The sequence below is a fragment of the Pongo pygmaeus genome, chromosome 4 (assembly GCF_028885625.2).
Source record: "Pongo pygmaeus isolate AG05252 chromosome 4, NHGRI_mPonPyg2-v2.0_pri, whole genome shotgun sequence".
NCBI classification, from domain to species: Eukaryota; Metazoa; Chordata; class Mammalia; order Primates; family Hominidae; genus Pongo; species Pongo pygmaeus.
Genome location: NC_072377.2, coordinates 83739548 through 83754306, shown reverse-complemented (window position 1 = coordinate 83754306; position 14759 = coordinate 83739548). Strand labels below are relative to the sequence as shown.

The 14759-nt window shown below is 42.3% G+C and overlaps 1 protein-coding gene across 2 annotated transcripts in view; it reads right to left on the bottom strand.

Moving 5' to 3' along the window:
• Positions 1-14759, bottom strand: part of THBS4 (thrombospondin 4) — a 48537-nt gene that overhangs the window by 17640 nt on the left and 16138 nt on the right. For both annotated transcript variants that reach the window (XM_063664942.1, XM_054489381.2), the window contains 7 exons: positions 9604-9851; positions 7338-7446; positions 6866-6948; positions 6116-6167; positions 5699-5904; positions 3766-3903; positions 119-187 (listed from right to left, as the gene is read on the bottom strand). In XM_063664942.1, the coding sequence (XP_063521012.1) occupies positions 119-187; positions 3766-3903; positions 5699-5904; positions 6116-6167; positions 6866-6948; positions 7338-7446; positions 9604-9851 (905 nt within the window). The remainder of the gene's footprint in view (positions 1-118; positions 188-3765; positions 3904-5698; positions 5905-6115; positions 6168-6865; positions 6949-7337; positions 7447-9603; positions 9852-14759) is intronic.

Below are 14759 nucleotides of genomic sequence, written 5' to 3'. Positions count from 1 at the left end.
TGCCAATCAAATATATTATGCCCACATGTTCTAGGTGTGTTTGGAAGCTATGATCTATAAACATACACTTGTTTTAATAACCGGTTCTGCTTTGATAACAGCTGTGAGAAATACTTACCAAAGTATTAACGCAGATCGAGTTGGGAACGCACGCTCCATTTCGACACTCATCAATGTCAGTGCAGACCTAGTGCAGAAAAGTTCAAAGAAAGTTTAGCGAGACATGCTGCTTAAATAGAAATGCAAATAAATCTCCTTTGTTTTGCTATCTTTGTGTGAGGTGAAGATGCGGAATTTTGGGTAGAATGGTAATCTGAGGGTTATTTGTGCCATCTCCCTTGCATTTGTACCAGTTTGTACTTAATCTAATTGCAAATGAGAATTGCTTTCATGGTATTGAAAGTTATTCAGAAAAGACAACTTGTATAATTCATCTGTTCCACCACCTTTTTAGGTTAGGAAAGTTTTATTTTTTTATCTTGCTTGGGACTCAATGTAGTTCTCCTAAATGAGGATTCTTAGCTGTTTTCAATTCTGGAACATTCTCAGCTTCCCCTGACTGCTTTCTAGTCTTTCTCTGGAACTACAATTGGATGAATATCGACCTTTCTTGTTAATATCTTCTTTTGACTCCTAACCTCTTGTTTATATGCTCCATATCGTTATTTCTCTGTGCTGCATTCTAGATGATTTCTTTAGATTCACCTCCTAGCCTATGAATTGCCTGCTAAGCTGTGTCTAATCTGTTTTGCCCATCTATTGAGTTAAGTTCAACGATTTTCCATTGATAAAAGTTTTATTTGTCTGTTTTACAAACTTGTCTGTTTTTCTCACATTGCCCTATACTTTTTTGTTGTTGTTGTTGAGACAGGGTCTCGCTCTGTCGCTCAGGCTGGAGTGCAGTGGCACGATCACAGCTCACGGCAGCCTCGACCTCCCAGACTCAGGTGATCCTCCCATGTCAACCTCCCAAGGTAGCTGGGACCACAGGCATGCACGATCACACCCGGCTAATTTTTTTGTGTGTATTTTTTGTAGAGATGGGATTTTGCCATGTTGCCCAGTTGAGGCATTGCCCTATTCTTTAAGTATGGTATTTATTTCTTTACCTTTTTATATTTACTTTGCATTTATCATGTTTCCTCATGGTAGTTTCTTTATATAAACTGCCATTTTTGTTTATGAGCATATCTTCAGTAGCCCAAATTTTGCCTGTGAGCATTCCATTGGCTCTGAATTTTGGCGTGTCTTTACAAAGTGGTGTGCCTTTGACTTGAGTCAGAGCCCTGGGGATTTCACTTCTTCCTGGTTGGTTATTTTAATTTTTTGGCTTGTGTTTCTGCACTATATGTATAACAGATTTGGAACTCATAACTGTATGTGGTACAAGTGTGGTGCTTTGATTTGTTGTGGGCAATTTTCATTTTTGTCAACCATGTCTTAAAGCTGAAGTCAAGCTTCTTTGTTGTTTCTTAAGGCCAGTAGAGGTTTCCTGTCTCCTTGTAATGGATAGGGTGGTTCTTTGAGCGTCCTGGACTTATGCAGGGGTGTTAGGCCTTTCCAAAGTTCCCAGACTACATTGCTGCATCCACTCCACACAGGTGGTAAAAGCCAGGTCCCTGTTACTAAGACCTGGACCCAACTCCCACCTCCCAGCATCTGCTGTGGCATCAGCTCTAGTCACAGTTCTGGCTTTGAGTTTTCTCTTTGTTTCTGGACACTGTGCCATTTCCTTTTATTTTCTTTGACTTTGGAATGCACTAACATTTGCTGTTAAATTTAGCAAGGTGGCTCCCTTCCACTTCATTCAGTTCTGTTTGCCATGTTACTGGAAATCTATTGAGAAGCGCTCCTTACTACCTTACACCAAGTACCTTAAATTTCCTTGGTTTGTTCTTACAGAGTTCGTCTTTAGAGGACTCTAACAGTTTCTTGTCATTCCTATATGTCTAGCTGGCCTCCCTTTTCTAGTCTAAAAAATCATGCCCTCCAAGGACTTCATGACTAAAACACCAAAAGCAATGGCAACAAAAGCCAAAATTGACAAATGGGATCTAATTAAACTAAAGAGCTTCTGCACAGCAAAAGAAACTACCATCAGAGTGAACAGGCAACCTACAGAATGGGAGAACATTTTTACAATCTATCCATCTGACAAAGGGCTAATATCCAGAATCTACAACTAACTTAAATGTATAGGAAAAAATCAAACAACCCCATCAAAAAGTGGGCAAAGGGATATGAACAGCCACTTCTCAAAAGAAGACAGTTATGCAGCCAACAGACACATGAAAAAATGCTCAACATCACTGGCCATCAGAGAAATGCGAATCAAAACCACAATGAGATGCCTTCTCACAACAGTCAGAATGGCGGTCATTAAAAAGTCAGGAAACAATAGGTGCTGAAGAGGATGTGGAGGAATAAGAACACTTTTATACTGTTGGTGGGACTGTACACTAGTTCAACCATTGTAGAAGACAGTGTGGCAATTCCTTAAGGATCTAGAACTAGAAATACGATTGGACCCAGCCATCCCATTACTGGGCATATACCCAAAGGATTATAAATCATGCTGCTATAAAGACACATGTACACGTATGTTTACTGCGGCACTATTCACAATAGCAAAGACTTGGAACCAACCCAAATGTCCACCAATGATAGACTGGATTAAGAAAATGTGGCACATATACACCATGGAATACTATGCAGCCATAAAAAAGGATGAGTTCACGTCCTTTGTAGGGACATGGATGAAGCTGGAAACCATTATTCTCAGCAAACTATCGCAAGGACAGAAAACCAAACACCGCATGTTCTCACTCTTAGTTGGGAATTGAACAATGAGAACACTTGGACACAGGGTGGGGAATGTCACACACCAGGGCCTGTCATGGGGTAAGGGGAGGGGGGAGGGATAGCATTAGGAGATATACCTAATGTAAATGACGAGTTAACAGGTGCAGCACACCAACATGGCACATGTATACATATGTAACAAACCTGCACGTTTGTTACATATGTACCCTAGCACTTAAAGTATAACAATAATTTTAAAAAATCATGCCCTCTAGAACCCTTTGATAGGCAGCTAGGAAATAATAAACCCCTGCCCTTCTTCAAAGCTAATAATTTCTCTAAGGTAGTAAAATATATTTATAGAACAACCATTTTTAAGGGCTAAAAACATCAAAAAGAATTTCACAGTCAGTCAGTTAAATAATGACCAGGATATAGTAGAGCATTTGGAAATAAATGGAGACTGTCAAGAAGTACTCAAGTGCTTTATGGCAATTTATAGCTTACATAAGAAAAAGGGGAGGTTGCCTTGGGGGATTATTTCTACTCTTAAAATCCCCTCATCTCTGAAACAGCTTCGGATTGGCAACAATGACTCTACAAAAGTGACCTAATTTTTCAAAGCTTTTGTCTCCCTGGTTCTCAACTTATTCTGCAGGACAAAATGTTCAACGAATATCAACAAAATAAGACTGAAATTATGCCAATAGCCATATTACCCCATTTACTGTTTTTCTAGTGATACTCTATTATCCCATCTTAAAAGCTTCCTCCCTTCTAGATTTTATAAATGTAAATACTCAGAAATGGTTGAAAAACTTCCTAATTTGCTCATTTTGCACCATGACATTCCACATGGCCTTGGCTGCTCATGGAGGTAAAGGGTTATACCAAAGCGGTGGGAACCAACCACAGTTGTTTTGTTAAGATGAGAAATGAATAGAAACCATGACTTCAGCCTACCTGCTTGTTTGACTTGGCAAAACTGATCCCAACACCCTGCACCATGGGCCCTGTGAAGCCCACTGGGCAGGCGTCACATCTGAAGCCAGGAGACAAATTTATGCAGCGCACACCCGGGTAGCAGGGATGGTATTTGCACTGGAGACAAAAAAGTTCAAAGTCTTTAGCCACACCGAGAAAACACTCTCAAACTTTTCTTCATCTATTTGCACATACTTGTTTAGTCATTTAACTATCTTTTGGTGGAAAAAATAATAAAAGGAAATAAAGGCTTCCAACTCCAGTTACCCACTGAATCCCTGACCACACAATCTGAGGTTGCTTTTTAGTAGGCTTTGCTGTGTTGTAGAATAATGGCACATCCATGTTGAAAGGGTCCTTGATATTAACCAGCCTACCTCTCAATGTAATAAGCTCCCTAATATTCTGACATGGAATTTGCAAATCTCTGTGAAAGGACTATGTCCCTGGACCACTTAGCTGGCTGTTAGATGCCTCCAAAAGCATCAGCAAACCAACTACTCAATCAGAAAGACCTCAAGAAGGCAAAGCCAGGGCCGGTGCCTCTTCAGTACCACGTAATCCCTCAGGGCCCGTGCCTGCCTCCATGTCCTGTCAAGTCCATGCTATTCCAAGGCTCTAGGAATCTTGGAGATTGGTTCTTTTTTTTTTTTTTTTTAAAAACCACTTCAACTAATGTAAAAAACATGACCACTTCCTGCCCTTTCAGAAAGAGGAAAATTCCAGCTCACAGATAAAAACCAGATGCAGTTCAGTGAAATGTATGCAGATGTTTCTCCAATTGAGGGATTACTAGAGACCATCTTAATTGCTTACTACTAGGGAAGGTAATCAGCTGAGTGTTACTAACATTACCACGGGCCTGCAGGAGCCCCAGGGAGCCAGTGTGCCTAAGTTCCCTACCTGTGTCTCTCCCCTGCGCTTCTCCTTTCAGCCTTCCTTGGGCTGGCTGGGAGGAGAAAGGCACATTGAAGGCACATTTTGGTGGCAGCCTTGCTACCTGCTATGAACACTACTTTGCGACTGGACTGGTGATTGCCTAACTATGTTTTTGTTTGTTTTTTTGAGACAGGGTTGTGCCCAGGCTAGAGTGCAGTGGTGCCATCATGGCTCACTGCAGCCTCAACCTCCTGCCTCAGTCAATCCTCCTACTTCATCTTCCAGAGTAGCTGGGACCACAGGCACATGCCATCATGCCCAGGTAATTATCATATTTTTTTGTAGAGATAGGGTTTTGTCTTGTTACCCAGGCTGGTCTCAAACTCCTGGGCTCATGTGATCCTCCTCCCTCAGCCTCCCAAAGTGTTGAGATTGCAGGCTTCAGCCACTAGGCCTGGCCTGCCTAACCAGGGTCTTGAAACAGTCTCTTCTGGGGCTCTGCCAGCCGGTCAAACAGCTGGTATTTGCTGGATATGCCTCCTCTGGGGCCCTCCCTGGGCACGTTTAGTTACTCATAGGTTACAGGGCCTCCCCCTTGTTTGTGTGAGAGTCCCCTCTGCTCCTTTATTTTAGGAAGCCTGAAGAAATCTACGGTGACTCCTGAAATATACCCTTAGAAAAATCCTCCCCTTCCACATTTGCGAAAGTGGGGGAAAACAAAATTGTAGCACAGACTACTTAAGAGAAATAACCAATGCAAATGTCAGCGTGTAAAGCAGAAACCTCAGCACTGTAGCCAATGGACCAGTAGAAGAGTTGGAAACACAGAGGAAAAATGACAAATGCAGCCATAACCTTGGGTCATGTCTCCTTCCGCCATCCCTGTGTCTCAGGGTCTCTAAGCAAGTGGTTTTGATGGAGCCTGGAGGACAGCCCAAGTCAGCCCGTAATCATCAGCTTGGCTTCTTTTTCCAAAAGCTGCAGGGTGAGGAGGATACTTAGGGATCCCCTCCCTGTCTAAGTGAACTTTTACCTCATCAACATCAATACAGGTGATCCCGTTTCCTGTGTAGCCCTCGGGGCAGGGCCCACACTGGAAGCCATCTCTGCTGTCGGTACATTGGACACCTCGGAAACATGGGTTGGAGTCACACCGACGAGGTGGGCGTGTTGGCGGTGCAGGGGGTGCCGGGGGCACCACTGTGCTGCTTGGGGTTGGAGACTGAAACTTGAGAGGACCTAGAGAAAAACAATCATCCACAGGCGTATTCACCGCCAGGAAGATATACAGAAGGCAAAACAAAATTTGGTTTCCTATTGAACTTTTCCTCCCTCCCCTCCAACTATGTGGTAGACCTTCAGAAACTGCGGTCAACACAGCCTCACCACAAGCCCTTCATCAGCCTGCATCATCCGACTCAGGTGAGCCCATTACTAGGAAAGCACTTACCGCAAGCCTGGCATTCAGCTATGGTGTTTCGCAAAAATGATGTTTCCTTAACCTTTAAAAATGAGAAGAGGAAAAAAGGATTGAAAAGGAATGCCTGATATCATCCAGGAATGAAAGAATCCATGTGGAGCTATCTATGTTAACATTTTTTTTTTTTTTTTTTGAGACAGTCTCAGTCTGTCGCCCAGGCTGGAGTGCAGTGGCACGATCTCACAGTCTCAGTCTGTTGCCCAGGCTGGAGTGCAGTGGCACAATCTCAGCTCACTACAACCTCCACCTCCCGGGTTCCAGCGATTCTCCTGCCTCAGCCTCCTGAGTAGCTGGGATTACAGGCATGCACCACCATGCCTGGCTAATTTTTGTATTTTTAGTAGAGACGGGGTTTCACCATGTTGTTCAGGCTGGACTCGAACTCCTGACCTCATGATCCGCCCACCTCAGCCTCCCAAAGTGCTGGGATTACAGGCATGAGGCACCGCACCTGGCTCTCTCTAACACTTCTTACAGTAGCGTTAGCAGCCCTTGATGGCTCCCGCTCTGCTTAGAGCCATGGTGTGTTCATCACGAGCTTGGCCCCCATTTCCAGAGAACTTCCAGCAGAGCCCTGGTGTGCAGGGCTGCGTGGGACCCCGGAGATCTGGCTCAGAGGCCGTCCCCGTGCCTGGGCAGGCCTGCAGCTCGCTCCATTATCTTGTGGGGAGCTGCTCTGAGAAGACGGGGGCTTTTCTGATGATATGTCCCGCTTGTTACCTGCTGTCTCAGAAGGTCCTTCACCTCTCCCAGGAGTTGGTTTAATTGTGTCATTTGACCCAAGAACTGCCGGTTAAAGTCCCCTGTAGGAACAGCAAAAGGCAGAGTTTTCAGCCAGTGATGGTCATTTCTAAGTGACTCAAAGCCAAATTATTCCCCAGGAAATCATCCTGACAAGATGATTCAAAAACCCAGAATATTTGAATTTAATTTGGGGTAATTTCTTTAATTCAGCTAAAAAAATAATGATAATGATGCCACTGACTAAGTCTAAATTCATGTGAATCATAAAAATAAAAGCATAATGAAAATATTCCATGCCCTGGATTTTGTTCAAGAGCCTGATTTTCGTAGATACATTTTGTTGGGCTGCTCTGTTGACAGTCCCACTTTTCGGTGATGGGACCCAGCCTATTCAGGGTCTTTGGAGTTTGTGTTGATGAAGGTATGCAAACTGCCCAAGAGCCCACACCTGTGCCTGTGGCAGGCAGCGGCTCACTCTGCTGCAGGAAGCAGTCTTGCAGGCTGGCCACCTGGAACAGTGAGCCTCTCACCACCAGCTTCAGCTCTTCCAAGAAGTCCTGGAAGAAATCACATTCATACCACAGATTGCTGACACTGTTCAAAAGCCAATGTGCTTGCCTACTCATGCAATTTTCATAATCAAGTAGTCCTGTATACTTGGACCCTCTGACATCTTACATAATTTTTGTAGGATCACATTTTTTCCTAAAGCCTGCCAGCCCTATCTTTTTGACTAAAGTGAATATGTAAGTAGCCAGTAGCCTAGGAAAATGCTGGCATTGTGACCAAGAGGGCTGAGAAAACGAAAGGCTCTTTTCCTACATGGTAAAGGAGTTATTTTGTGACAGGAGCCTCTTAAGAATTGTCTGTCATTTGTTTATGGAATTTAGATCACAATAAATAAGGTGTTAACCCCAATTTTAAACAGTATTATTTTTTGGATGTCTTGGCTCAAGGGTCTAGCAAAGCCTCCGACTTCTTTGGGATATGAGAATGAATAAATGATATCTTCTATGATCATTAGGTAGTTGGCATCATATTTTTACATTATGGGTTGATATTATTCATTGTTAGTCAAAAAGTCAATTTCCTTGCCCTTTTATCTTGTGAATTCTGCTTGCAATCACCTTTATTATATCTATATACAACAGAACGTTTATGTTAACTGCCAAAGTCAAGTCATCATCCTTATTTTAGAAATGAGCACAGCTAAGGATTTTCAGAGGAATTCTGCTTTTTGATTTAGCTAAGATTTAGGCAACATGTGCTATTTAACACATATTGTATTGGACATCAGACTATAATCTCCGCAGAGTCAGGAAAATGATTGGCTTTGCCCGCCATGGTAGCACTAATGCCTAGAATGTGCCTATTTGTTGACTGACTGAATGAGTGGATAGGTGACTATGAGACTGAGCCATGGTCTAAGGTGGTAGAGCTTCTGAGAAAATTCCAGTAAGTACAGTTTCTGATGACTTTGTCAGGGCTGAGTCCTGACTTTTAGAAGTTGACTTATTTGGTGGTGAACACTAATTTCTGAAATAAGCAGTGACACAATTTCTGACTGACATTCTGATTACATGTGCTACTATGGGGATGCAGAAATAGAGTTTAGCATATTTTTCTATTAATTTTTTCCGTATGTAAATCTACGTTAAAAATCTCTTTATATATGACTGAAAAACAAAAATCCCCCAAAACCTTGGATTTTAGCTTTCTTGGAATTTCTGATTAAAAATGCTTCCTGTTGTTCAAGCTCAAAACTTCTAGGATCAGATTCATAGTTTTTATATTACTATCTAAAACTGTACAGCATTCCTACTTGCAATGGAAATTATTGCTTACACCCTGCTTCTCTGTACAAAGGGCTCAGAGTAGCTTGTAACTAAAGCATATATTAACATAATGAATTAACAAATGGAAAGTGAGGATTAAGAGGTAGCAGACAAAAATAATATGGGCCATTACAGATGAACATAGTTACTGATTTGACATTGGCTTATATAGCGGATGAAATTCAGGAACTTTAACCAGTTATACATTATTGGAAAGGACAAAGAATACTAGTTCTTTATAGAAAACAAAGCACTGCCTAGCACAAAATTCTAAAAGAAATGTATGTGGCAATTTCTACAGCAGGTGCAATGACAGAATAATAAAAATACCATCAACATGGAGTAAAACAGAAGACAGAGGTGATGGTATCTTAAGACCAAATGCAGCTAAGCTAAGCTCCCTTTTGTTAGTGGATGTTCTGACAAGACCTGTGAAAATGCTGTTATGAAAGCTTGGCAGTTTCCAATCATTCTTTTTTATTTTCATTATAGAAAATTGAAAATAGATAATGTCATCACCCTGAGGTAGTTATTTTTACTTTTGCCTTTCCTTTCCAACGTTACAATTGCATCCAGAGTCTCTACTTATCATTGAAAGCACAAGCTCTCAATTTTGGCATCACATCAGAATTGGTGTTTTAAAAATATGCTGATGCCCCTAGCATAAAAATACGCTAGGCCCCACCTGACAGATTCAGATTCAGTTTGTCTTAGGGGCAGCCCCCATCACTTGCTTTTCAAGCTCCCCAGGTGATTCTGATGTGCAAGCGGCATTAGACCCACTGACCTGCAGCAGGAATTTCTCAGCACACTCCTCTGCACTCCCTAGGCACTGGCAGCTCATTTTTCCACTTCAGAGAATGGTTTGTGGGTTCCTACCTGTGGCTTCCTCTGGAAAGTCCTCAATTCAATGGTCTCAGGTTTCTGGGAGTGGCCAGCAAAGGCCCTGGGGAGATTGTGAATGGAATCCACCTGGATGCAGTCCAGGTAGAGCTCTAGGGAGCCGGCCCCTCGCTGCAAATTGCTCAGCCTCAGGAGGATCCTGTGCCGCCTTCCGTCTGCCAGCTGCAGGTTGTTGAAAACCACCAAATGCACCTTCCCGTCGTTCTTCAGGTAACGGAGGATGGCTGGAAGCAAGCACAGGTCAACCAATGGTGTGATAAGTGGAAGAGGGGGAAGTGGAGGGTCAACAAATGGTGTGATAAGTGTCCTGTGCTGAACAGCCTCCTGGTAACAAGACTGGTTTGCTGGACGTAATGTGAGTGAGAAATAACCACAAATATTGATTCACCATCTTCTGTGTGCTAGGCACTGTTTCAGGCACTGGGAACCAACTCTCCTCCTGAGAATGTTTTGTGTTGATGGAGAAACAGACAATATGTGGCAAATTTGAAAATAAACAATACAATTCTCATATAGTGATACGTACAATGAGCAAGCAGAACCCCATCTGAAAGCAAAGTAAACTCTATGTAAGCTTAGATCATGAATCCATTCATTCACCAAACACTTGCTGAGCACTACCACGGGGCTGGGGGCTGTCCTTAGGTGCTTTAAATACTTGATTTCTTCCCTTTTTTTTTTTTTTTTTTTAAAGACAGGCTCTCACTCTGTCCCCCAGGCTGCAGTGCAGTGGGACAATCTCAGCTCACTGCAACCTCTGCCTCCTAGGCTCAAGTCATCCTTCTATCTTAGCCTCCTAACTAGTTGGGACCACAGGTGTGAGCCACCACACCCAGCTAATTTATATATTTTTTGTGGAGACAGGGTTTTGCCATGTTGCCCAGGCTGGTCTCGAAATCCCGAGCTCAAGCGATCCACCTGCCTCGGCCTCCCAAAGTGCTGAGATTACAGGTGTGAGCCACTGTGCCCAGCCTAAATACTTAATTTCTACTCACTGCAACCAAATGCAATTGGAATAACTATGGATGAGGAAAGTGAGTCTCAGATAAGTGAAGGCACTTGCTCAAGGACATAGGAAGCGGCAGGTCTAGAATCTGAACCTGAGTTGGTTCATTCCATGACTAAAGCAATACTAGGCATGCACAGGCCTTAGTCAGCACACATCAAATCGAGTGTAATCTATCATATCGTCCCTCAGCAACCCATCCCTGAATTTAACAATGCTCAGATAATAAGAGGTATTGGCTGGGCACAGAGGCTCATGCCTGTAATCCAAGCACTTTGGGAGGCCGAGGTGGGAGAATCGCTTGAGTTCAGGAGTTTGAAATCAAACTAGGCAACATAGTAAGACCTCATCTCTACAAAAAATAAATTTAAAAAAATTGGTCAGGCTGGGCGCGGTGGCTCACGCCTGTAATCCCAGCACTTTGGGAAGCCGAGGTGGGCGGATCATGAGGTCAGGAGTTCAAGACCAGCCTGACCAATATGATGAAACCCCGTCTCTATTAAAAATACAAAAATTAGCCAGGCATGGTGGTGTTCGCCTGTAGTCCCAGCTACTCAGGAGGCTGAGGCAGGAGAATTGCTTGAACCTGGGAGGCGGAGGTTGCAGTGAGCCAAAATCACACCACTGCACTCCAGCCTGGGTGACAGAACAAGACTCCATTTCAAAAAAAAAAAAAAAAAAAAAAGGCCAGGTGTGGTGGCACATACTTGTAGTCCCAGCTACTTGGGACACTGAGGTAGAGGATTGCTTGAGCCTGGGGGATTGAGGCTGCAGTGAGCCATGATCGAACCACTGCACTCCAGCCTGGGCAAAAGAGCGATCCTGTCTCAAAAAAAAAAAAAAGAAAGAAAAGAAAAGGTATCCATGGTTGTAAAAGAAGGACTCCCACCTTATTTTCTGTTTTTGTTTTTGTTTTGTTTTGTTTTTCCTATGTGGGTAGCTATTCACATATCTGCTTAAGCCCACATATCTTCTGGTTTTCGGCCTTGTTTTTTTACTCCATTATTGTCCTGAACATAAGAGGCCCTGAGCTAAAATCTGCTCTTGGAAGCTGACCCTTTGTGAGTGGAGCCCATTGGCTAAGGTTTGCTAGAAAGACCAAAGTGCTTTCAGCTAGTGTCTAAACACGCCTCCAGGTGCATCCACAGGTACCATTCCCAAACCCAGCACTTTGGGAGGCTGAGGTGGGCAGATCACGAGGTCAGGAGTTCAAGATCAGCCTGACCAATATGGTGAAACCCTGTCTCTACTAAAAATACAAAAATTAGCCAGGCATGGCTAATTTTCACCGGAAACAATCCCGGGAACAAGGTCGGAGGCTAATTGCAAATGTTGCTGGATAAGGGAGGTAGTAAACAGATCACTGCAGCTGCAAAGCTCTGGCCAGTCTTCAGCTGTCCCAGGGTGGGAAAGCCTTAAGTAGAACTTAAAGTAGAACTTTTCTGGAGGGTAATTTAGTCACATACATCAGAACCTTAAACATGTGTAAACCCAACAGCCCAGCATTGCCACTTCTAGGAACTAAAACTGAGGAAATTAAAGAACAAAAAAGAAGCACTTCAGCACTGTCCTGGGTTGTAGAAAAAAAAAAGCAGCACCAAGATGTATGGATGAAAATGTTCATTTCAGAAATACTTATTGTAATCAACACTTGGCACAACATACATGTCCAAAAGGAGAGGGCTGGCTACTTAAATTACAGTATAATCATAAAATGGAATACTATGGAATAGCTGAATATTAAAAACACAAAAAGACATTCCCAGTATTTTGTTAAGTAAAAAACAAAGGAGGTTATAGGTCAATATGGGTTTAGAAAAAAGTGTGCATGTGTATATATATGTACATATATGTATACATACATACCTAGAAGATTAGAAGAAAATATGTCTACATTAATATGGTTATTTGCTGGGTGTTTGGATGGTATTTTTTTCTTCCTGCTCATCTTCATTGTTTTAACTTTTCTACAAGAAACCACCATTACTTGTATATAAAAATAATAAAAAGAAATATATTACACATATACACCCAGACTGTGCTGCTCTTAATCTGTGTGATTTGTGGCAAGTAACTTGGACCATCTTTCTCCTCAGGTACCTTTTCTGTAGAGTGTAAATGCCAAGATGGTGCTGCCCAGAGATGAACTAGCCAAGAATACCTATTTATGTTGCAGTATCGCCAAAGAAAATAATTACTACTGTGGAACATGAAGGATATATTTTAAGGCTTTCTCCACATTAGACTCTCTAGGTTCATTTTCCCACCCTTCTGAAATCTGACTCGATTTTCCAGTTGACCACAGTCTGAAGACAGCCAGTTGGCCACAGTCTGAAGACAGCCAGTTGGCGTGAGGTTCTGTGACCTACAGAGATGGTGGGAGGAGTCAGACGGGAAATCTCTTATGTCGACGTGGTCACCACCACTTGCTTCCTGAGGGAGAAGAATCGGAAAGACCTGGCAAGACAGGCTAGCTAGAAGGGCTTTCTGATTCCAGAACAATACTAAGTTTCCTGAAGTAAAGTATTAAATAAATATAAATAAATGCTAAGACGTATATAAATGTGGTATGAAGAGGAAGAAAATAATGGAATGGAGGAAAATAGACACAAATAGAAATTCTAAGGTATTTCTAATCTGGGATAGAACAGAATTCTTCTCCTTTTATTTAATATTAATTGTTGAGAATTCACATGTACCCCTTAAATATGTAAAAATTATGTATCAATAAAAATAATTTGTATCTGAAAATGTTTTTAAATGTTGAGAATTTACAATAGTAACTGCACAGCTGGAAATTAGAACCATATATAGTAACCAAAAGAGGGAGAAATTGAGTCCAAACATATGCACTAACTCAATTTTTTAAAAACTTCTATTACATTACTATTTAGAACAGTTTTGCAAATACCTGTAGTTTTTACAGGCCAAGAAAAATACCACTTGGACCACCAAACTTGAATTAGGTCACACACACGCTCACTCACTATCTCCTTATTTCAGTTATGGCCACTACCTCTGTTCTCTACATTAACTGTTTCAGAGCACACACATAGTGGCTTATAACAAAAACTCTCGATTTTTCCTCCTCAAACTAAGATTTCTGTGAAATTCAAAGGAAACATATTTTCTTGGGCATGTCGCCTGCTTTTAACGGGCTTCACAGGGTATGCGGGCCATGGTTTATTTTCATAACTAAATAGCTGGGTTTAATTTGATGAATAGTACCTAGTGGGATACTTTATATATAGCAGGTGCACACTAAATGTTGTTAATACAAACTTTCAATGAATAATTAAATGACTGTATTTAAAGCTTTTTATATAGAAAATAAAGTTTAGACAGCAGCAATTCAACATCTAATTCCAGGTAGCAAAACCTCCTATTGTGTTCATACTCTCATTTAAGTGGATTCTGTACTTCTGCCTTGCTTTTTGTTGCAATGTAACACTAAAATGACAAATCCCTCATGCCCCTAGATCTCATGACAATAGCAAAAGAAAACGCAGGCAAGGAAAACCATGGAAACTTCCACCTTCACAATGTCTGTTTGTTAGCAGAAAAATTATCAAGTGCCTTGACATTTCCCATTCTTCACACTTGATCTGATACTCATTTCTCTTATGGCTTCCATTTTTCATTTTCTTTTTTATTGCAAATTCTTTACTTCAGTGCCTCTACACTTATTTTATCATCAGAGCAGTTAGACTACCCAGAGGGCAAGCAGGCTCAGGAAACTCAACGTTTTCACATCACTCATATGGAGTCTGGAAAAAGCAGAAAGCTCTGGCCCCAGGAGCCTGCAGCCTGTTGGGTGTGAGTTTTCCTCACCTTCTCCAGAGGCAGCATCATCGGGAAGGGGAAGAGAACAGACAGGGTTCCCTTCCTCTTGCCAGCCCCCTTTCCCGGTGCTCATCTTGCCCTATCTTATCCCAACACATCCACACATAGCAGAAGGAGCAAAACGCAGGGGAAAACACTACAGAGGGAGGAAGATGACCATTTTGTCCCTCCAGGAAGGAAGAAGAAGCCAGGCCCCTGAGGCTGGAACCATCCCACCTCCCAGCTCGACCACACCTCTGCCTAGCCACCACCCTGGAGAGCACTCAGGAAAACAGTCACTGGG